The 23,623-nt window shown below is 37.7% G+C and overlaps 1 protein-coding gene across 3 annotated transcripts in view; it reads right to left on the bottom strand.

Moving 5' to 3' along the window:
- PCDH11X (protocadherin 11 X-linked) overlaps window positions 1-23,623 on the bottom strand; it is a 447,910-nt gene that overhangs the window by 217,645 nt on the left and 206,642 nt on the right. For all 3 annotated transcript variants that reach the window (XM_015860405.3, XM_085544582.1, XM_085544583.1), the window contains one exon: window positions 23,034-23,105. In XM_015860405.3, coding sequence (XP_015715891.1) covers window positions 23,034-23,105 — 72 coding nt within the window. The remainder of the gene's footprint in view (window positions 1-23,033; window positions 23,106-23,623) is intronic.

A 23,623-nucleotide genomic window follows, 5' to 3' on the forward strand; every position in this document is an offset into this window, starting at 1 on the left:
GCAGAGACTTACCACAGGCATTCGTGATTGATAAAAGTGTTGGAAATACCAACATATTTTCATGCTTCTGACATGCTACTTTTGCTATTTATATCCCATTTATACCAGTTTCCTTGTGATGTCAAATTATTATTCCAGTTGCTTTAGTTACATTATTTCAGTATCTCACATACAGATACCTGTAGCTTATCTCTACATACAGATTTTAGGAAATTTTTCATTTTTCTATGCATGGAATCTTTATTTTTTGAATGCTGCTTGCACATTGGTGGCTTCATTTAATTCCGTACTTTGATCAGATAACAGAGAGCCAATAAACCTGAAGAATTTTTCTGGAAGATTTATAGAAAATATGGTTTTCCCAGCTGGAGGTCTGAAACACGCACCATGCAGTACATTCTCCATTTTCAGTAGCCTGACGTACTTGCTTTTCATGCTACAGTAAAGTTTCTATTTTGTTTTACAAAATCAGGTACACCACTGTTTTCCAGTTTATTACTTTATCACACATCGGTTCAAACTTCATGAATAAACTGAGGCACAATGAGGAAACTGCTATTCTTCCATGAGAAAATAAACAAACATATCCTTAATTTCAGTAACTTTTTTCCCACAGAGGAGGCTGGGGCATGGGCTCATGATCCAGTAACTGGGATGCCAAATCACCACACCGAGCTCAAACTATGACAAACCTTTGAATATACTCCTGAAGTCAGGTTAAGTTTATTAAAAGCTTTAAGCATTTATAAATCACCAGGGAAACATGACTTTAATACCTAGCATTTAAAGTCAAATCACTGGTGTAATAGAGAGGCTCCTTCCTGTTACCTCCCGGGATCAGACAATGCACTCCTTTATCATCTTCACTCTAATTGTAACCTATCTTAAAGTGATTAGATCTATTGTTAGAGCAGGCCTTGTCAGTGGCTAGGACAGTGATTAATAGAAATTTATCTTTAATTCCTTAGGATGTAAAAGTCTAAAGTCACAGTTGAGCCCTGGACCCCAATTATTAGGTGATTAATGAAATTATAATTGCTACCCTTTGGTTCACATTCATCGCTAGGTTTACTATTAATCATTAGGCTGAAAGCACGAGAGAAAGGAAAATAATTTACGAGTGGTATGCTATGGGTACATTGGAGAAGCATAAATGGGTCAGGAAAATGTTCTCCCATGCACCACGCTGGTGCATGTAACACCAACAACTCAACTGTACTGACAGTTCAAATGAAGGTTGAACTTAATAATATGAATCACTTTTCTGCCCAATGACCACCTCAGGTACCACGTAACTCTGCACTTGAGAGATACTGTTTGGCCAAGAAGGTAGAAAAAGTTGCTTGTAGCTACTCAGTCAATTAATGTAATGATCAAACCCAATAACAGAATTCTCTTCTGGGTGTTAAGATTTTTTCATCTAAAAAGAAATGCAACATTAAAACCATATCCATAACTCATGCCTGTCGACTTGCAGCCAGTCTTGCACAGTGCACATCTTCCTCCTACATTAAACACCAAGCCTACACCGACCACGTTTTCCGCACCATGTTTTCCAGCATTTCCCAAAGACAGCTTAAAGTGGTCTACGTGGTTCCAATGCTTAGGAGTTAAATGAGTAATTATCTTGTCTATAAAGTACACAGTTGTTTAAAAAAAATAAATAAATAAATAGTAATTCAGATTGCTTTAGCCCTGTAGCATTAATGTAAGGAAAGGTCAGATCCAAGATGGTTTTTCCCTTCTTGACTGATCTGATTTTACAGAAAGAATAATTTGTTTTTCACAGATCAAAATCCTGTGCAAGGAAAGGAAAGGAAATGGGACTGAAGATAACAACTGAGGCCCCTTTATCTCCCTTGACACAAAATGCTCTTAAATATCTAAGGGCTCAACTGCCACCAACCTCCCACACAGACTGCAGGAGGAGAAATGAAGCTGCCTGGCTGCACCCTGCCCTGTCCAATCCACTGCCCCAGACAGAACCCAGACAGAGGAAGGAGCAGGGCCCTTCCTCCTGAACAGCCTCTGCTCATCAGCACTGCAATACATATTCATACACCACAGCTACAAGGTGTAATGTAAATGACTATTTACTTTGCAATGATCTATATCAGGTGAAAAATCGCTGTAATTTAAATCTCATTTGTTTATATAATAAAAGATTTGTTTATAGCGAACTTGATGCTTTATCTCAGCTACTTGAAATTTCATTAAATAACAAATCACTTGTAAGACCATGTCTCACTAATTCAGAAAAAGCAAGTCTGCCACATATGCCCTCTCTGTATTAACATCCAAAGCATATAAAGTACTTGCTGTGTCTACCTGCAAAAGTAATGATTTCAAAGATCAGCCATTTTTTAATATATATGAAATTCCAAATGCATGTACCTTTTTTTCAGTGTCAATTTAGGCAAATAATTCTCAACTTTCATCCTGTGAGTTGGGCTGGGTGGTGAAAATAATGCTCGTTAATTTTCATATTAAGTTGAAGTCTCCCAGGGAAAATAAAAAGACTTTACCAATCTTCAGTGTAATTCATCTAAACATATGCCAAAGTGTGCCAAATCGTATAAGAGAGGATAATAAATAACTACAGTGCATGACAGAGTAGGAATAAAGCACTGCAGAGCTGTACTGCACTGCTCAATCAGCCAGTTGGGTCAGTTAATGCATGAGCTCAAGGCTGGAACATCAATCTTGTCAGCTGTCGGGACATCCAGCAACGTGCACCCCGAGGGACTCACAGTTCCTCAGCTGGGTGAGGATGAAAACAAAAACATCTCAGAAATTTACAGAAATAAGCAATACCATCAGTCATCTTACCCCATCCACTCTGCATAAACCAGGGGTAAACTCTATTCATGTTATTGACACTATTCCCTAAGTAATATTACAAAGTCTGATCAGGAATTTCAATCCTAACATCACTAATTTCTATCTGGAAGCCAGCTGACATGTCTAGAGACTGGGATACAAATTTGGTACCTACAAATTTGGCATCCTTTTGACAGTGGATTTCTCCTCCTGCAAATTACAAAGTAAGTTGCCTTTCATCAGTTTGCAATCTGGTAACTAAATACTGATTGGATGCTCAAATGATTTTGTCTTTTTAATCCTAAAGTTTTGTTTAAAAAACTGACAAGCTTTTTTTAGTCATACTGATTTCCTCAGGAGAACAAAATATTCTGTTCCTTTTTTCCACCATTGTGGTTTAATAGTCATCTCACAGTAAAGTAATACGGTGTCACCTAAATGCTAGGAAAGATTTTAGAGTCATTTTAAGGTTGTGATCACTCATTTCTATTGTTGAGATGGCATTTCTTTCTGCTAATATTTAGCTCAATGATGCAGCATTTTAAAGAATTTCTGTTCTAGTAAAGCCCACAAATATTCTTACTCTTGAAATTATGCTATTATTGTTTAATCAGCTAAGTAACATTAAACAGGAAACTCTCAAAGACAAGTATATATATATCAGTCATATAAACATTTCACATACATCACATACATATGCTTCAATCCTTGTCTCTCTCGCATGCACATAGCAATTTTACCTGTTTGATATGGAGAAGGAAATCACTTTGATTTAGTTCACAAGAATAGCAGAGCTATTTCATATGATTTAATTTAATCTTAACACATAGAACTTAGCTTGCATAGGTTAATCACATGCGTAAAAATAAGAATTGAAAATCACCTCAAAATACTCCTTCCTAGATTGCTTAACAAACTGGTAAGTTGGAGAACAAACTTCTAGTTGGAGAACACATTTGCTGCCACTGGTTCACTCTAAATGCAACATGGTATGGTTGGTGCAATGGATACATAATATAAGCTAGCTAGCTAACTAGATTTGTAATGGGATGTGCAATAGAAAGATGTACTTAAAAAGAAGCCCAAATTCAATAACTTCTTGAATAGATTAACTCTAGGGAAACAGTAGCTTTCTAAATAATATAGCACATGTTATAAAGGGTCACATTTATAATGGCTTTAACAGACCCAGGAGGGAAACTACAGCAGTTGTCTTTGATCTATTGGCCTATATTAAACAGTGATGTGCTGGAGCATTGGGAAATGTTCTAATTTATTCCTGGAAAATATGTGTGCATATTGCGAGATGGAACATTCTTTATACTGAGCCAGTCTATTATATGGGAAGGATTTAAAAAAAAAAAAAAAAAAAAAAAAAAAAAAAAAAAAAAAAAGTAAAATGAAACAGAGAAGTACATCATTCAACCAAAATTGAACAAAATAGATGGCTAAATTGCTGAGAAGCAATTTTGATTGAACGTCTTTGCATCAAGATATGCACTTCAGTTTCTCCAACAAAGTGCTTCCATTTCACCTCAGAAGCAAAGTAAAAACGAGTGAATAATAAGTGGCTAACTTCAGATCACAGATATTACAAGTACAAATAAAAATTGATATTAGATACTAACGTATGTGAAGGTACAGGTATATAATAGAACACTTGGATTAGAAAACTTGAATTTGGGAGCTGAAGGTTCAAGAGAAGGAGTGTGAAAACATGAACACTCTGTGAATTTCACTATGACCTGAGAAGAAATACTAAAGCACAACAGTAGATGCTGCATAGTCTTATATTCAATGGTGGTGTTCACAAACTTTCTAAATTTTAGAGGAAGTTACAACTATATCAGACTTATTCAACCTACTCCACAAATTCCATCCACGTCTGAAACATTTAAGAGTTTTGTAGAGGGAGTAGAAAAGGAAACCACAAAAGAAAGACCCTCTCAAAACACTGGCAAAGAGGTACAGCTCTGTTCCCAAGTACCAGACTGTTATTTAGAGCACAAATACAACACAGAAGAAAAAAAAATAAAAATCCCTTTCCTTTGCTTATTCTGAAATTGTTTTCCTTCTTTTTCTATCTGCTCATATAGCACTGTAGCATTACAGTCTATATTACACAGTTCTTTCTGTGTTATGAGAAGCTGCACATCTGTTTCTAATCAGAACTTCACACCATTCCAACAATTGAGGCAGTCTGCATTTATACCATCACTTTTCTTTTTTTCCCCTTATTCTTATGTATAAGAAAGGAGCGTGAGCATTTGTTGCTGGCCAGAGTAGCTGCAGACATGAATGGCAGTCTAACAGCCTCCCTCTGCATACAAAAAGCGTATCCCTTGGTTCCAGATGAAATTCTAATCAGAGTTCCCTCACAACACAGATATTGTAGGTGTGCTACGCTAGTCATTTCTGTTATTATAAACGACCTTTCAGGAATTGGAAAAATTGCAGCTTGTCAGTTGAGACTTGTAATCGTTATCCACTCAGCCAAAGGATTTAACAGGTCTGCTTGTAAAGGGAGAAAAAATAAGATTCCCTTCTCACTCATCTCAGAAAGACACAAGTGGTCTAAATTAACAATTATGTTAGACATCGAGGGAGATTTCTAATAACACTGTATTAGAATGGAAGTTAGTATATTCTGATGGGAATCTAGTAACCACAATCAACTTTAGCCTGACCAGAATATGTACAATAGTCTGATCACAAAAGAACCAGCCATGATTTCTCTCTCCCCCCTGAACTGCAGTCCTACAAATGCCTAATGAATCTCTCTGCCTGGGTTACAATTGCGTTGCTTGTGCATTTTATGCAGTGAATTTGACCATGCTGAGGGTTCAATGGGCAAATGAAATACCACAAAAAAGTTACATACCATAAAGCAAGTAGAAAGCACATGATAAATTTACAATAGAAAGAAAATCTGTGTAACCTAACAGCATTTCCCCTGCCTGGTACTGTTACTGCAGTCTAATGGGAAGTTACTTTAATATTAATCCCTTATGATTACTGTAAATTGCTCCTTAAAATGTAGCAAGTGAGAAAGATGGTTTAAACTTCTAGATCTTTAGATATTTACACATGTAATCAGTATAACATACCCGTTATTGTTTTCACATGAAAAGGGAACTTATGGTGAGAATCTAATGTGTAAGTTACACTTCTAACACTTTCAAAATATTTAACAGGCTTTCTAGATGACAATCTACATTAAAAATAAATGTTCAGAAAGAACTCCCCGTACAAGAAGATAACATAAGAAACATGTATCTCAGTTCACTAGATTATTTCTGTATTTTCAAAACTTACAGTTCTCCACAGAGAGCCTCACCCATTACAGCTGAACGGAGCAGCCTTTTTTCCCTGCTCTCTCCTGTGTTACTCCTGCTGCTACAACCACAGCACTGCTGTCAGAGCAAGTTGAAATCACACTGCCCACTTACTCATAAAATCAGAGCTACCTCTCCTTCACATGAAGCACTTCATACTCTAGCAAGCATTACAAAAGTATGAAGTGCTCCACAAAGAATGGCCGTGCAATAAAAGTATAATTGAAATGGCTCTGCTGCTGCCTCATTTCATCACTCACGCTGGCCTCTGCTTGTTAAATTTTAAGATCTCTTGGGAAACCAGTGCATAATATAACTACACTCCAGAGTGTCAAAACAACCAGAGCAATAATTTATCTTATGCATTACATCAAGGGACTATTTTAAAGTAAAGATTTTACCAGTAAAACAAACTCTTAAACTTTCACATTTCCCGTAATCTAAAGACGGTGGCCTAAAAATTTCTGAGGAACTTAAGGAACCTGTAGACTTCCTAATGCTGTCTTGGTCTTCTGAGAACTTCTAAGCAGAAAATGTCTCCATACTCTTTTTGACTCTCCAAACTCACTGTATGAGGGCCAAATAATATGGCATTTTTGATAGGAAGTTACTATGAGAAGAAGTAACAAAAAAATTATCAGATGAAAGCAATTCAAATAACTACAAAATCCAACAAAGTCATCTAAAATAAACATTTTCTAAGTAATCTTGTAAATGATCCTAAGTTCCATTCAGCACATGGGGCTTGCAAATATGACATAAAATAGGCCGCTACCACTCTCTTAGGTGACTCAAGTATCACTTGAAAAATGCCTTCTAGCTTCACACCCCACTGCAGGAGATAAGATCATCAGAGAATATTTCTTGATACTTGTTTCTAAGGAAAGCTAATACATGTGCAGCAGCAGAGCAGTTTCTTCATTTGGCATCTATTTCACTGAAGTCTTCCACATTCATACAATGTTACCTAAAGGAAATAGCACATAAAAATTTATTTTATCTAGGCTTAATTAGCAGTTATGCATTCAGTTCCTTCCACTCTGTAGAGAAGCGTTGATTGCTATGTAATAATGCCTGGAAGTCAGTAATAGGCCATATAACACACAATATTACTTCTTCCTTTCTGTTCCAATATCTTACTGCAACTATGGAAGATTTATAAGTTCCAGTATGCTCTTCTTCTCAGGTAATTTCTTCTTTGTCTTAGGAAAGAACAGCTAACTTCTTGTAAGATAGTCAGCTACCCCTACAGAAGAATATTTAGAAGAATGCAACTGTAAAATATAATGATTTTAAGTAAGTAATCTTTCTCCACCTACTGTCCCCTACAACAGCTAACTGAAATATCAGAAAAGGCTAACAAGTGACCAAAGGCTGCTTCCCTTCAGGATTCTAGACCTGACATTTCTTTCAGTGCAGTCTGACACAAGTGCGTGTCAGAAGTAATGTATACATCACACGTTGTATCTCTGAGAAAAAAAAGTAATAGGACACAAATTACAAGGAATATTAAATTATCTTTTTTGAAAAAATTCACCAGTGCTAGTAGCAGATGAGACTGGTTTATTCTTTTTTGTTCTTGGTTTTACTGTATCTTCCTTGTAGATCTATGAAATTAAACAAGTTAGGACTACTGTTCCTCACTCAGTATTCCTCCATTCACTCTTGCACAAACTGGTACAAGAAAGAAGTGAATTTCCTAGACATTAGTAAGAAGAAAGGACAGCAGGATGCCATCATTAAATCTGACTACTAGCTCCCCTTCATTGTCCCACAGTTTTGGTAACTGGTAGTCCTCAGAAAGTGACCGAACCACAGAATACCCAAGTCAGATCAGTGCATATGCAAGTGAAATCCTGTGACTGTCTCCACAGTGTTAGCACATTCTATCTGCTCCCCCTAATTTCTACATAAATTTATACTATCTAAATCTTGCTATCTGAAGTATATTAGAGAAGTAGAAATCAATGGAAGCTTTGTTATTTTGAGAAAGCAATTCTAACTAGTCTGAAACATTGCCTCCTTAAGACTTCAGTTTGCATTTTCATGCAATTCTGTGGTGAATTCTTTGGCTGTAGAAGAAAAGCGAATGATTTGTGTGGGTTTTCTGTGTAATGTTCTCTACTGAAAGTAATGAATACGGTTTTTTGACCTTCACTTTGCATAACCAGCATTGCTCATTATTTTACTAAAAGGAAAAAAAAAGAAATCCTTGTTGCAGAATCTAAACTTTTTCTGAACTCTGCAGTTGTCAGGTAGATAGACTGTAATGATCAAGATCTCAAGGTCAAAAATATAAAGAACCAAGTAAAACAGTAATTTCATGCTGTGAAACAGTCTCTGAGAATACTGGCCCCTGACATATAATGCCATGAAAGAAAACAATGAACTTTCATTTTTGATTTAAAGAGTGTAAGTTTACTCAAAGGTGCTTTGCTATCCCCCAAAGTTTTAGAGCAGTATAACCTGCCTTTACCACTTGTCAACATTTAATAGCCTACACCCCAATGATTGATTTTGTTCAATTGTGGGGTTTTTTTCCTCCTCAACTCAGGTATTTAGCTTTTAGCTGCAGCCGGTTGACAATGCATCTATCATACCTAAACAATCTTATTCAGAAGCATTTATTTTTTAAAGCTATTTTTGCTTGGTTTTCTGCCATATGGGTTGAGGTTTTGTTCCCTCCTAAGGAACACAAGTTTACCTTGCTTCTAGTTACAATGACCTACCCTGTTTCATGACTCCTCCTCATTTTGTGTACTTCTTTATATCACCACTCCTGCTCCCAGTGCCTTGTAAGGGAGCTTGGTTTGTATGGAGAATGATCACCACACAAAGAGCAGTATGAGTTTCAGCAGTCAATAAAAAATACTTAAAATATTCCTATGCTCGCTTCATTTGAAAATATGATGTCTCCTCCAGCAAGACACTACTTAAGTGGAATGGGAGTTTTACTATATAAAAAAGAGGCTGTTATATTTCCCAGCAACTTAAATTACACCCTCTGATAATTCCGATTTGAGTGCAATCAAAATATTATTTTAAATGTACTGTATCACTGCCGTTCCAAGGTTTCTAAAGAAAAGCTATATGACATAAAGAAGCTTAGTAAGGGCAACTTCTACTATAGCTAAAATATATCCCTTAAGCCCTAAAGTCTGCTGTTGTGAGGAGTGAGGTAATTCACTAAAACATACAGCACAGTCTCTTAAACTGATATCAATGTCAGAAGGCTTCACAAACCTATGGAACTGATGTAAAAGAAAACAGTAATTCTGTGGTCTGCTCTGATCTTCAGCTTGTAGCTAACTCTAAGTGTGGAAATACAAAAGTGGAGAAGCATGAGTTAATTAACTCCTGTTGCAGAAACCAAATTCTGTCAGAGTCTGAGTACTATTTTGCAAGATGTCTGCAGAACTAGCAGGGCAAGGAGGTGATTCTCTCCCTCTGCTCTTCTCTAGTGAGACCCTACCTGAAGCACTGCATTCAGCTCTGAGGTCTTAGCAGAGGAAGGAGGAGAAGGAGCTATTGGAGTGGGTCCAGGGAGGCCATTAGGATGCTCAAAGGGCTGCAGCATCTCTCCCATGCAGACAGGCTGGGAGAACTGGGGGTTGTTCAGCCTGGGGAAAAGAAGGCTCTGTGGAGACCTTCTGATACTTAAAAGGGACCTGCAGGAAAGCTGGAGAGGGACTCTGGAAGGGAGTGTAGTGACCAGACATGGGATGACAGCTTTAAACTAGAAGGGGAGATTTATATTTCTCCACTAGGGAGAAAATCTTTACTCAGAGTGTGGTGATGCCCTGGCACAGACTGCCCAGAGAAGTTGTGGATATCTAATCCTGTTGAAGCCCAGGATGGGGCTTTGAGCCAGCTGACCTAGTGGGTTGTTTCCCTGCCCTCACCAGGGAGGTTAGAACAAGTAAATAAACTAGTATTCTAGAGATACATGAAGAGCAGCAAGTTCATATGTAGAGAAAAACTTCAATAATTACCCATCCCCAAGCTCTTTCTCTTTTTCCTAGGTAGTTTCAGCATGATTTATTTCATATAAATATTAGTTTATATTGCAACTGAGGGCCAAAAACCTCTTTTTCTTATTCAACAAAGATGCTATAAAAAACTCCATCGAAAAGTTGCCTAAGCAGAGTGCAGTTGTCAAGCACGATTGGCTTACTTGACAATGGTTAGCAAGAATTATTCATTCCTTCTATGAGGAAAACAGTATTTTTCCATTAAGTGAACTCTTGTATAATACAGCAGCATATCTCTGCTTCTTAGAGTATGTGCAGTGCTTGCTATCCATGTTTCCAACTGAGTTGTTTACTTTCTCTCAAATCCTCAACTTGGCAGAGCTTGTGAACAGACTGCGACTCTGACGAGCAGAGTTCCACATTTATGAAAGAAAGAAGCAATTCTGAAGGAAGCACATCTGAAAGAAGCAAGATAAAATAGTGATGGCATGCTTATTTTTATTTTATCAAGTTGTTGTGAAACTGCCAAGCCTAGAAGCCGACTGTTACAGCAATGCTCTGAAAAATAAATAAATAAAGGAACCTGGCCCCTCTTGTTTCTCCTCTTTAGAAGAAGTTAGGATGTTTCTTGAGTTGCAATACAGTAAATCCCGAAATGGGGAGAATGGAATAGATTACAAAGCATCATTACTTTTATTTATACAATGATGACATATGAAACAGTTAAAGAAAAAAGAGATCCAAATTCAGAAAGATGAAGAGCTTTGTTCTCACTGATACTAGACTGCTCTGTACCATCACTTCATATGCAAGCTGCTGAAGACAAAAGTAAAATCAGAGAATACAAATAATAAGTACCTATTTTGAATAACAGAACTCGTATGGATATTGACAAATGATCAACAGCATTCAGAAATGAAATTTAGAAGGAGGATATCACAACTCACACATGCAGAAATGAGCAAGGTAAAGCAAAGGAAAAACATGATTGAAGATGAGGAAGAACTTTATCATTCATCTTTGAACAGATGTACGCTGCAGAATAAAACTACAGCAATCTGGAGGGTAAATTCTGAGGAAAAAGAACCAAAGAAATTTACGTGCAGAACATTATAAGATAAACAATCCAGTACTAAAAATGTCCCCACATTGCAGATACTTATGTAAATGTTAGTACTTCAGTTTTAAGAAGATACAACCCTGAGCAATAAAATAATCTTGCCCATCATAATAACTAATAGCGGGCACCTCAAGAAATAGTTTCACCAAGTCATGGCACCATGACAAATAAAGAACAATTTCTCCTTTGTTCTGGGTCTTACACCATACATACTGCTATCATACAATGAAATTCATCACATTACCAAGTACTCTGTCACTAGTGAAAATTTATGGATGTAATAGTAGAATATGCCTCTTTTCAGGGATGATGGATTCTACTACAAACACTGATGGCTGTCATACTGTTTGAAACATTAATTCCTTTCTGTGTCTGATCTACTCCTAAAATGTATTAGAATTAGAAAAAACAGTGTAATGCACAACAAATGTATTTGCTATCTTTACATGGTATTTGGGAAAGCATAGAGGCATAAATTCAAAACAGAAAACTGTTGTGGTCATCATTTTCCAAACTATGGTGTTGGCCTACAGCACCAGAATCTACTAGCTGGAATGTGGCATGCTTTTCTAATGGCATTTTCTTTAATCTAGCTTCATAAATAAGCAAATCAGCTAGATTTAACTAGTATAACTGCTGTACATAATAGTACGGAAGGTTGTGTGAGCCTTGCAAATAACAGTTCACACATGAAAAGAATGATATACACTGAAAAGCTACCTCCAGTTGTCAAAGCAGAGTTCATGGCTCCTAGATGGAATACAACAGATGGCCAGGAGAATTTAGTTACCTTATAATGGTGTGAAAAACGTGTTGTTCAGATGCAAGTTATATTTAATGGGAAATATCTCTTCTCAAAACAAATTTTATTAGTACATTCAAAGTAAAATTTGCATTTCTATTATCAATGTTATCCATGTACACCCGAAGTATTTCCCTGATTACTGTCTTCTTTATGGAGCTTTCACTTTTTATGCTAATTTTTTTTGCCTTGTAAATAACTACAGAGTTTGAATTGTGAAGAAAAAATTGAAGATTCTACTTACCTCAAACCTTATGAAAAGCTATAAGTTATATTAGAATGCAATTCATTCAATTCTTTAGGAAATAAAAAGGTCTGCAATGATAGTTTCTGGAATTCATTTTTTGCATGCATCTCCTGGTTGGTTACTAAACAAAAATATTTTAGTTTCTAAGACAAGACAAACACTTGTATTAAAAACTGAGATGCTGGAAGACAGAGGTGGGCTCAAACAGATGGACAGAAATGGCTTGGATTCATTTTCCAGCTGCCACCAGTGCAATCTGCCTTTTCAGATGAAAGTCTTCCTGAGTATGTATTACAGCTAGTCATTTTGATGACCTGCATGAAAACTGGTAGTTGCTGCTGAGGTGCAATGGGATAACATGACACAGTCGAAAGAGAGATGCGAGAAGGTCTTATTTCTTAAATTCTGAGAGGATATCCAACCTCTGCACACACTGCACAGGCACTTGGCTGTAGATCAGGGGGCACCTGTAAGGCAGCCATGTGGTCAGGCTGGACTCTGCACTCCCAGCACAGCATCAGAATCTGCAACCCAAAGTGATCAGAACAGGCATAATCTCCATAATGATGGTTTTTCATTTTATTTTATTTTTTTAATCCTCTCCCTACACTGCAGTCCCCTGCAGATCAAGACAACCAAGAAAAATTTAACATGAGCTTTTAAGAAGTTGTCCAAGCTCTGCAGCACAGGATACTGTGAAGAAGCTGGCAAAATTCACCTACTGCTTTGCCTTCTGCAAGTTCATGAGGCCCAGCCTAAGGAACAGAGGCCCAGCCTGAGGATCTGGGTGACATTGGCTGCCCACAAGGCAGGGCTGGGGAAGGACCTCAGCACAGGTGCATGCCTGCACTGAGTGGACTCCGGTCTCCTCACCAGAATTAATGCACAAACTATACTAATTTATACAATATACAATTAAGCTACTGTAAGTGCTGAATAGAATGTGATAATCTTCCCTTATATAACTCGTTATTTATTGGATTCTTTCTCAAAGGCAGATGGAGAGAGCAGTGGTATTAATCTCATTTGGGCTTTCAATGGATATGTAATATCCATTACTGGATAGCCACTGGCGAACCAAGTTGGAGTGTATCTGCTTTATACACAATAATTCGCAGCCAAAAAATTAATCAGTCCATAAAACATCCTTCAAGAAAAACAACTGATTTTGTAGCCGAGAAAATGACTGTGAGGGGAAGTGACCTGGCAACAGCAATCAGGAGAGGCACAGACTACACAAGGGATGCACGACAATAATAATATAAGTTAACGGACTGAAGAAATCCCTTATTTCATCTCACAAAATTCAGTTTAAAGCCAATTTCCAGCTTCAAACTACAGTTTGATCTATGTACAGAGAGGGCCCTCACTGAGCCTGTGAATAATTGTCAATAACTGAATGTTCGTAACGGGTTTTGTTCTTCTTCCATTATGATCAATAGAAAAATGTTCAGCATTACAAAATCAGGACTAGTGTGCATCACATCACAGGTGGTGATGCACTGGAACAGGTTGCCCAAGGAGGCTGTGGATGCTCCATCCCTGAAGGCATTCAAGACCAGGCTGGATGTGGCTCTGGTCTGGTGGTTGCTGATGCTGAACATAGCAGGGGGTTGAAACTGGATGAGCACTGTGGTCCTTTTCAACCCAGGCCATTCTACAATTCTATGACATCTAGTACCTACTTCCTCAATCTATGTGAAAAGATTTTATGGCAGTCTGTGTTTGCTATCCTGGAAAATAAAACCTGCATAGTTAATGCATCAGGAGGGAAGGCTTAAAAGGGAAGCTTTCTTATTAAACCTAGTAAAAAACAATAAATCATAATAAATAAATAAAGCCACCACCAAGAAAACATGGGTAAGTTTCCCAAAAGTACAGAGAGAGAAAAAACTCAGGAAGTTGACAGTTAAAAGCCCAACAAGTCTAAAGTCATTCCCTCATGCACTCAGCCATGAAAAGGTCCTCTCTGAAGCTGATGCCAATTTTAAGGTTTAAAACACAACACAAGAATGCTGTTATTATGTTGATGCTTTCCTAAAGCTTTTTAGCCAACTCCCTCCATTCTGAGATGCATCAGCAGCAGCAGTCAGAGGGATGGTTTTGTTCCTGAGTACAACTCAGCCTCTCGGTACCACTGACTGCTCTGTGAGGGACATTGAACTGGACACCGGAAAAACAGACACCTCTGTGAATATGCCCAGTCTGTGTTTTCTCTTCTAAGATTTATGCATGTTGAACACAGCTCGGAGCATGTAAGTTACAGTCCAATGCAACTTAATGATTCTCTTAATGCTTTCGCCTGCATAATGGGGCCGTCTCTGCTTTCTTGTCTCTGCTTTCTTGCCGAAAAGGAGAAATGCCAGAAGAAATACTGTGGGGAGGAAAGCTGTTCTGACAGTCCCAATAGATAACTAAGCACCTTGAAGATCTCATCTACATTTTCTGAAAGCTGCTCTGAGGTGATTTACTTAAGCACTGACAGGGCTTTCCAGCACCTTACAAGATGAAGGAGTAGCTGTCTACCCACCCTTTTTAAACACTGTCACTGGATATTTCACTACTGAGTGCCCCTTCTCATCCACCTCAGCATACAGCAAAGGAGGATAAATCAGCTGTCTGTTATAAGCAGCCTTCTCCCCTCCTACAGCACCAGTGAGAAGCAGGTTGGCAGTATTCTGGGTTACCTGTTTTCATGCACAGTGGACTGCATTTGTGGGTAATGCTTTGCAGCTGAGCTCCCTTCCCTTGTTAACAACTCTTTCCCCATTTCCACCACTGTTCAAGTTTGGAACAACAACTCAGACGTGTGACAAGCAAAAGGAAGGAAAAGATTTAGCGGTGAGAGCCAAAGAAACTAGACAGAGAACATCGCTGCTGCGGTGGGTGAAAAAGGAAAGGATGTTCTTCAGTTTCTGAGTGAATGAGTTAAAAAAAAAATTAAATATTTAAAGTCAGTAAGGACCTGAAACCTTCATTATCCCTCAGTTTTCCACTCAGCAGTTTTGACATTTGGGAACTGAAAGTACATGGAACAGTCTGACACAGACAAACATGTAAGTGTCTGTCCACAGAGATACAAACCATAAAGTGACAGGCTTTCTGCTTCTACAGATCTTAACGTCTGAAAATACAACAAGGCAAGTATGGAAACTGTCTATTGAGTTCTCGTTTATTTTAATTAACTCATAAGAGAACAGCAGCTTAGATCAAACCAAGTGTTTTTAACCACAGAATCATACACTGGTGTGAAAAACAGACAGGTGGACTTAAAAATGAAATGGGATTTTTTTTTCTGCCTTTATAATGGTGTCCCCTGTTGAAATCAATGTAAATCCAGTGCTCACAAGGCTCCAATATTTTACAGGCTTTTTCTCATTTTCTCTGAGAGACTTTCCAGCTACATCAGCTACTAACTTCCAACATTCAGATGCTACAGCAAAAAGTAGATCTTGAAAAAAATATGCATATACACATATTCATACTTAGATATATCTAAATTGTGTAAGTATTTACACAGAAAGCACATCAAATTAATCCTACTAAATTGATTAAAAAGAGAATTATTGTTGCCCAGGTTATCTAAGCCACACTGTTCCATGGCAGAAGAAGAGCTTATTTAGATTTTGAATAGTTTTTCAAATAAATTACATTTGCATTTGCATTCATCTCTAAATTATTCTTCACACAGAGCAAAACAAAATACAACTGCAATTTTCCCATCTTCTTAGTTTTGATTTATAATAGATATAAAAAATACAAAGCTCCACAATATTTACATCACCTATCATGCTTCGAGGCACCACTTTAAGGAACACTACTATTCTTTATTTATTGTCACACAAGAAAAAAAAAAAAAAAAAAAAAAAAAAAAGTTTTCAACCTTCAAGAAATCAAAACAAATTCAAAGCGAACCCTCTTCCAGGATACACTGCTCTGACTAGCTCTTAGAAATACATAAATCTTGAACAGTTTTCCTGATAAACTTTAGTGGCCCTTCATCTATGGAGTAACCAATGTAATCAATGATCTCCTGGGTCTCTTGCAAAGAAAAGATACTGGAATCAGAATCCCACAGAAGTATTCTGATCATTTCTAATTCTAGAAATAACTGCATTTTTTACTTTTGAGAAGCACTTTAAAAATATATCAGCTTACAATTGCAGCTGAATAGCCCTCGTGGCCTAATTCGACCACATATCACTATACTGATATAATGTTTTATATATGGCATATTGGTATTCTTCTATTCCATATTAAACACAGCAGTCAGAGAGAATACACACTAGACAAGGAATGGTTAATGCTCATTTCCAATTAATAATCTGCCTTTCAGAACCACAGCCTGATTTCTGGATGCATTGTCTCCACAGAATGTCAAGAATACTACACACAACATAGCCTAGAAATGCAGATAAAATGAAATAATATTGTCAGCTGTGAAAAGTCAGCTTTGTACCTTTGGGTAGCCATGTATTGCATCAGCCCATGCCAGAAAGATTCCATGTTTATTACAGTACCCTGTATAATTACTGGTAAAGTGCAAAAATTAGTGTGGTTTTCTCTCAAGTTTCATGATAAAATACAATTTCAACCCTACTGGTACTCAAGTCAGATCAAAACAACTGCTATCAGTTAGCTTCTCGTTTGTGAAGCCTCCATTTTAAGAGACAAAAAAGCAGGTTTGTATTGCTCAAAAACAGCTTTGTGGGCAATTCTAATTGCATTTAGAAGCCTAACACTTTCTGCACTGATCTTCCTCTCTCTCTTTTTTAATTACTAAGTCTTTTGTGTCAGAATCAAGGACCGTAATTGAAGTTTCATTCAAACAAAAAATGTAGTCGAGGCATATGTAAATTTATTAAGGCATCAAATAAAATGGGATTATTTTAAGCACACAGCTCCTAAATACCAAGTATAGCTTGGGTATGGCTAGGCTGTGTAGATATATTTAGGTGACTGCTTTGTATGTAGGCTAAAAACACAGAGTCAGAAATAAGCTTTACTTTAAATCTGATTTTTTGCTGATTTCAAATCCTAAAAGCTGAAGATGTGAGCCAAGCAAACAGCACACCTGGATGTTATGAAATAATTCTGTTCCCGTGAACTGTGGGAGAAAACAGGTATAGAATTCTCATTGGTTGCTTCTCTTCAAATATTTAACCACGATAGTTAATATCTCTCCCTAACGTAAAATGCTCTATTGTTTGTAAAATGTAGGAAAACTTTTGTTGACAGTCTTTTTGAACAGGAGCACAGGACATCATATTGCAAAAAAACATTCTGCTCAGTAAAATTAGGATCTAAGTAACCAAAACCGTACACCTCAAAAGTGTAGCAGTGCACCTGGTCAGACTGTGGTGGTTATAGGAAACTCCTCCATCCCAAGACTCCCTTCCACCCCAGAAGGAATGGTGGCATTGTGTATGACCAACTCTGTGAGACAAACCTTATCTTACAGAGGGTGCTTGGAGACCTGTCTCCCAAAGTCTCTTTTCTGCATATTGAAAGGGAAAGCCTGGCTGCAAACAAGAGTACAAAGCTGGGCAAAGAACAAAAAAATAATGCACATAGCTCTGCTGGCAGTTGCAGGGCATTTAGAGAGAACGAGAATTACATGACTTGATTTACTTCACAAAAACTGATTAGTAAAACCCCCTGTGGATTTCTTAACTATACTGTGGAGGGATATAAGATTAGTGTAGCAATTCCCATCATCAAACGTATTTACTGTTAAAATATTGGATTAGTGATGTTGTTATCCACTGTTCCGAGATTATAAAGTGATTCTTTAAAATTGAGCAGAAAAATACTGCACTCTATCATTTGTAATTAGATTTCAGTCTGAGGGGTTTTTGCCTTCCTACAAAAAGTAATTGTTTCAAAAAAGAGAAAAAAAAAAAAAAATATGGAAAAAAAAAAAAAAAAGAATGTGCACAGCACACCATGAGAGATAAAGCAAAACTAGAAAGCCAGAGTTGCAAGTCATTTTCCCCTTTTGCTTTTGAGAGACAAATGTTTCCCTGAGCCAGTACCTTATTGCTCCTGCTGGTCACACTCACTGCTGCAGTAAGACACCAGGTGGTAATAAAGCCATGTTGGTACCGGATGGTGCTTATTTATGAGACACATGTGGATGTACGCTACCTGAGACTGACAGATCTTTAATCCCTGGATATTCAGCCATCCCTGAGAACTCCTGGGGGACCTATAAACCTTCACGGATTGCATTTTCATGCAGTGCTGTGGAAAAGGAAGAGCACGAGGAAAGAGGACAAAAGTGTTCATTAAGGTAATTACACTACATTTAGGCCAGGAAAATTAATGCAACTTCACCCTGGCTTTTTACTAAGAGCAACTGGAGCTGTTAGAATTAGTGAAGAAAAATTCCAGCACTAGAAACACTGCCTTCTCATATTGTACTGTGTGAAACACCTCCAGGAATCACTTGCAGACATTACTTTACCTAGATGCAGAACAGACAGTCATGCAAGAATCTAACAACAATGACAACAAAAGTTTAAATCAAAATACTCTGCTACTGAACAGTTTTAAGCCAGGTAATCATTGCTCTTTTTCTTTATTTTGGTAAATCCTTGGTCTCTCTTTCTAATTTTATCCAGATAGTAACTTGTTATTAAAAACCTGCTTGTAAATTCGAATCACCCCAATTGCTATATTCTGTAGCTTTACCATACAAAATTCAGATTTTAAAATAGTACCTGAAAAGTTCAGAAGCTTAAACCTCACAGATTGGTTTGATACTGAACTGCCCTTTGTATAACTGACCATAATCATAGAAGCTATAAGAAGGTATTCTTATGTGCAGTAGCTCTAAACAGCCTCGGCAGTGTTTATCAGCTAAATGTTTAATCAGACAAAGTGGCAAAAATATAATCAGAGGAATACAAGGTACTTAGCATTTAAATAAACTTGTAAACCAATGACAAGTCTATTTAGTCAACTACTAGCACACATTCTTTATCTGCAAAGGGTTTGTCCCACATTCATCAGAATGAGTCTCACACTTTCCAGGTACGGGCATCATTTTCCCTTCATTCAGAGGAGAAAGATGCAGAAAAACAAAAGTTAAAGGGCATAACCATGAAAAAAAAACTTCCATTTCAGCAATGTCATACTGCTCTAGGAATTTATTTAAAAAAAAAAAAAAAAAAAGAAACCAAACCCAAAGTTTGGTTACAATTTTTTTCTACTAAGCTGCTACATCTGAGGTGAATCCTTGAGCAAATAAGGAAAATCAGAACGATGACAGAGCACGAAACACGCAGCCTTCCTTCCTTCCAAGCAGAAGGCACTGTGTTTGTTTCCATCAAACTCTGTGTGAAATTGTCCAACCACTAATATGGATCAGCTTCTCACCTCCTGGTATTAGGGGACAGATGTGGTGCTTTCTGCTTCACTGACTGTTTGGCCCTGAACACCGAAGCTGTGCTCTCAGCTATTTTTATTTTTTTTTTTCCCCACTCACTCTGTTGATAAAACGTATCCCACAGCAACTCTGAACATGGAAAATGCAGTAAATAGCCCAAGAAAATGTAATGATTTTTTATTGTTATTATTAAGTAGACAAAAGTAGTGAGTCTTTCCTGCAGGGGGAGAAAAAATAAATAAAAATCAAACTTTCATGTAAATAATACCGTCTTGTAAATAGGAGTTGGTTTTACTCACAACTCATTCTGGTGGCTTTTAAATATATTCCTCCTCCTTTTAGAGCTGGGAACCATTTGCTTTATGAGTACCATTTGGAACATTTGCCTGTTGCTCATAAAATAGACAAAGCTTTTATTCATGCCATGAATTTTTACTCACTTTATACAAAATATCTAAGGAGGGATTTGCAGGGGCCAGAATTACATCCGTGAAAGAATTAACAACTAATTTAATTTTGTGCAACAATAATGGCTCCAGCAGTTTTTGATTTTGTTGATTACATTTCTTCTCTCCATGAAACAAAAAGGCAGATGGGTGTTCGCTTCTTTGTGCATACTTATTTAAAAGGAAGGATTTTTGTTCCAAAAATGAACAGGAATGACAAAAGCAGTTTACACGTTTTAATCCATGCACCTATTAAAGAGAGCAGTGGCAAACACAGCTTTAAGAAGTGATCACATAATACAGTGAAAGAACATGGAAAAACAAAGTTTTTCTTAGCACTGCAACAGTCCAACAGAATTTTTCTTCACCAACACAGGCTGCAGTTGCACAAGCCACCAGAGAACTGGATGCAAAAGATCACCTCTCTCACCTACATTCATGCAACAGACCACACCAGACTGTGGATCATTGCATCACGCTGCTTCCAAACTCTTCTCACAGCTCAGAAACCCAGCTTCTCCTTTGAGTGCCAACAAGCTGAAATTCAGCCTGAACATCAGGATCTTTGTCTCCCTGCAGCACTTTCTGCAAGCAAGGGAGCAGGAGGAGTCTGCTATCCTTCCATAACGATTCATTAGCTGTTCAGCAGTAACTGCTTTAACAAAACACTTTCCTCAATATTTTCGTGCCTGCACATAAGAAGTTACTGTCTATTAGTTACTATAGACCACTGCAAGCTCCTGTGGTCTTGTGCATAAACATTATTGATTGCAGACACAGATCAATGCACTCCTAATGATTGTGATTAGCAACTGTCTGGATAGAGGCGCTTGCAGTTTTGGCCATGCAGTACCTAGAAACAGGTTGAGTGCATGCTGCATATGTGCACAGTAACTGTTTCCATAGTATGGAAATAGTAGAAAAAGAGAGTAACAGCTTAGGGATTTCGCTGCAGTACAAAGTTTCTATGACTGCAAATAACAGCCTTCTTTCTGCATGTAGGGGAGCACAAATACCTCGTGAGACTACAGTGAAGAACTTACCCTTAATGAACTACAAGCAATGTTACAAAATTGGAATCAGCTGTATGCAGAATCACAATTAATTTTAAGGCAAACATACTAAAGCATTAACAAAGTAAGCAATAGTAGAGATGCATGGATCCTTCTATTTCCAAATAGAAATCACATGTTTTTGGAGTAAACAAGCCTCTAAAACAAGCCTAAGCTCTAGGATCACATATCTTTATAAAATATGGAAGAAATGGACCTGAGGCTGTTGGTCAACTCTTGACTAAACCGCCATGAGCCACCAGTGAGCCAAAGTAGCTAAGCCCAAGGGCTGTAGCTTGTAGCAGAAACAGTGCTGCCAGCAGGAGCAGGAGGTGATCTTTCTCCTGTACTCTGCAGCTGAGGGAACTGGGATTGTTTGGCCTGGCGAATAGAAGGGGAGATAAGGGGAGATCTTATTACTCCCTACAACTGCCTGAAGGGAGGTTGTTGTGAGGTGGCCATAGGCCTCTTCTGCATAACTAGTGAGAGGATGAGAGTGAATTGCCTCAAGTTGTGCCAAGGGAAGTTCAGGTTGGATATTAAGAAAAAAATTATTCTCCCAAAGAGTGGTGAGGCACTGGAATGAGCTGCCCAGGGAGGAGTTCGAGGAACGTTTAGATGCTGTACTAAAGGGCATTCTTCACTGTGGAAATATTGGTGGTAGGCGGACTGTTGGACTAGATGATCTTAGAGATCTTTTCCAACCTTTGTGATTCTACCATCCTATAGTTTTTAAAACTAAACAGGAGAATTTTTGTTTGGGTAGATTGTTTACAGCCTGAAAATACATGGCAGAGCCTGCTCTAGACTACTGTAAAGTTGTAATTATAGAGTAAAGGTTGCTACCTCTTCCTGGTTCTCTCAATCTCTGCCAGCAAATTCTCAACTTTGACATTACACATATAGATTCACTGCTACCTTTAGCAACAAGTGAGCACTGCAGAGCTGAGGAAGGTCCTTGTGTCAGGAAGAAGCACTGTACCAAATAAATTACAAATCTGCTGCTGAAGGAAAAAATGCCCCCACATCCATAAGAAGCAGGAGCTCTCTTCCCCTGGCAATTTACAGAAGCAGTCTGGTTTTCCAAGTGGGACCTCTCAGTTCCCCACTTCACCTCTAGCCCTGCTCCATCTCCTTCTCTTGTAGGACTCAATCCTTACACTCACAACAGCAATATCTAGTTTTACCTACACAATGAACTGTCTCCTTCCTTTGCTCTCATCACTCAGAAACTACGTATTTCAAAATGCAGTACAGTGAACTGATACACAGGGAATAAACAGTAAAATTGTATCTGCACTTGTGCATGTCAGAAATCTACAGTGACCAAAAATTCCAAACCCCTTTGTGTAAAGAAACATGAGTGCTGCACATTAATCTCTCCATTTCTTTATCTTTTTTTGTGTAATTAAGTATTGCTCCTTTTTCAGATAAATCCTATTACACCATAGGCTGATCTCTCAAAACTTCCTTTCAAAATAACACTCCACAAACTCCATTTCTACACCAGAAGATGCTCACAGTTTCTTGACATGCCATTCAGAAAGTGGTTTGGCTTTGTAAGGTTTTGCAGCCTTTCAAGCATGTCAGGAACACAAGCTGAAGGAAAGATAATTGTGGCATTTCTACACTAGAAAAAAAGCTGAATCAAATCCTGAGAGTTTAACTAAAAAACACTAACAATCATCCAGATAGCCAAACAACAAAACAAATCATTTTGACATTTGATGGTAAGAACCACAGAGCTACCCTAAAAGCAATGTTTCTTTAGAGCCCTAGATTGATTCTATTAAGAGTGAGAAAAACCACCATTAGAAAAAAGCCTTATGAGAAAAGTCATTGCAGCCTACCTGTGGCTGAGTCCACGGCTCCAGCGTTGATTCTTTTAAAGGAGTTTGTGGCCTTCCCATTTCTTTTGTGTGCTTTAAAGAGAGAAAAGTATGCTTCAGGTTATGTGTTCAACCATTCTATTGGTATTCAGCATTAATTTCCCTTGAGGGAATAAAACAATACTCATGCACAAAATTCATACAAAATAATCAAAATATATGATGACTGCATGCATTTAGAGTAGACTGCAGGTCTGATATTTTTGCAGCCAAGTAACCTAATTTTCATAGAGCAGCTTTAAGCTTCCAGGTGTGGGGGTGCACATCTCCATCTCTGTATGCAAGTGAAAAACCTCAAACAAAAGTCTGACATTATTTGCCAACACAGTGAGGTCCAGAGGCTGAATTTCCAAGAGAATCACTTGAGTTCTCCAGCTTTTCACAACCTTGGAATTTTTCAAGATTGACTGCCCCAAAGTAAGGGTCCGTATAATCAAACAGATTAAAATAGTCTTCAGAGAATTAGATTTGCTGACCATTAGCACTTTCTCTTCCATTTTTTAATGTTATTAAAACATTCTGCAAATAGTTGTTATTTTCTGTAATTGCTC

This window comes from Coturnix japonica, chromosome 4 (assembly GCF_054131305.1).
Source record: "Coturnix japonica strain WE chromosome 4, WE-NBRP24, whole genome shotgun sequence".
Lineage (NCBI taxonomy): Eukaryota > Metazoa > Chordata > Aves > Galliformes > Phasianidae > Coturnix > Coturnix japonica.